Source organism: Orycteropus afer, unplaced genomic scaffold (genome assembly GCF_000298275.1).
Source record: "Orycteropus afer afer isolate SDZICR_OR568_19922 unplaced genomic scaffold, OryAfe1.0 scaffold00061, whole genome shotgun sequence".
Classification (NCBI taxonomy): Eukaryota; Metazoa; Chordata; class Mammalia; order Tubulidentata; family Orycteropodidae; genus Orycteropus; species Orycteropus afer.
In genome coordinates, this window is record NW_006921648.1 from 10,943,013 (window position 1) to 10,944,174 (window position 1,162).

A 1,162-nucleotide genomic window follows, 5' to 3' on the forward strand; every position below is an offset into this window, starting at 1 on the left:
TGTATGCTGCCTTCCCTCCACCCAGGTCAATGTGTGTCTACCCTCTATTAGGGATTAGCCTCCCCTCGTCTCCCACCCAGCACCTTCCAGTAATGCTCTGTGTGAACCCCTTCTTGACCTTTTACGGCACTGTCCTCGTGTAACGTTCCTCCTTTTGTTACTAAGCCCACTCAGCACGACGTCCTCCAGGTTCATCCACGGGAATGAGAGGTTTCACAGACTCATCGTTCTCTAACAATGGTTTTTACACACTTAACCCCACACCAAACTCACTGCCATCGAGTGGATTCTGACTCACAGCGACCCCCGTTGGGTTTCCAAGGTTGTCAGTCTTCACGGAAGCAGACCACCTCATCTTCCTTCCCTGGAACAGCTGGCAGGTTCAAATCTCTGACCTTTTGGTTAACAGCTAAGTGCCTTAACACTAGAGCACCAGAGCCCCTTTCACACACTTAAAGGGTTATTTAAAATAAACTACTGAAAACCAAACTACAACCAAAAAGAAGAATATGCAACAGAGACCACGTGGCCCGCAAAGCCTAGAAGATTTCCTCTCTGGCCTTTACAGGGAAGTCTGCCGGCTTCTGGTCTAGACACCCAGCCTATTCAGTGCGTCCCTCGCAGTTCAACGGGTGCGTCCTCAGGCTGGAGGTTTCTGTTTGTCTTGTTCCCTGCCCTGAGCCCAGAAGACATTCCTACAGTACCTGCCGGCTGGTTTCCTATCTGTATGGTGAGCATAGAGGCTAGCAGGGCCCGGCACTCAGCAGGGGGCCGGGTGGGCAGGGCTCAGGAATTGTCGCTCCACCCCAGGTGACCTGGCTGAGAAACTGTACAGGCCCAAAAAGGGTCTGTAGAGCCACTTCAGAGCCTGGGACAGGCTGGCTTCAGCCCCAGACGGTGTCAGGTGGGCAGCCTGCAAAGGGAGGGGCGGAGAGCCTCCGGGCTGTCCCCATCCAGCCGGGCCTGTGTCCCCTCCCTTGCCCCTCCTCACCAGCTCCAGGGCACCCCTTGCCGCCCCCAGGGCCTCCCTGATGGGCCTCAGCCCCTCTCCGGCAGGCATCCCAGACACCCAGGCCGGCATCCACCGCATGGCCATCTCAGCTCGTTCCCGCCATACCTCGTCCAGGGGCCTCAGTGTCACTTCCAAGTAGACATCCTTCAG

General features: G+C 56.3%; 1 protein-coding gene across 1 annotated transcript in view; it reads right to left on the bottom strand.

Annotated features, from left to right (window-relative positions):
- The window catches only part of LOC122149921, a 160,166-nt gene that overhangs the window by 18,199 nt on the left and 140,805 nt on the right, over nucleotides 1–1,162 (bottom strand). Inside the window, 2 exon segments of the mRNA XM_042780798.1 lie at nucleotides 816–913; nucleotides 992–1,156. Coding sequence (XP_042636732.1) covers nucleotides 816–913; nucleotides 992–1,156 — 263 coding nt within the window.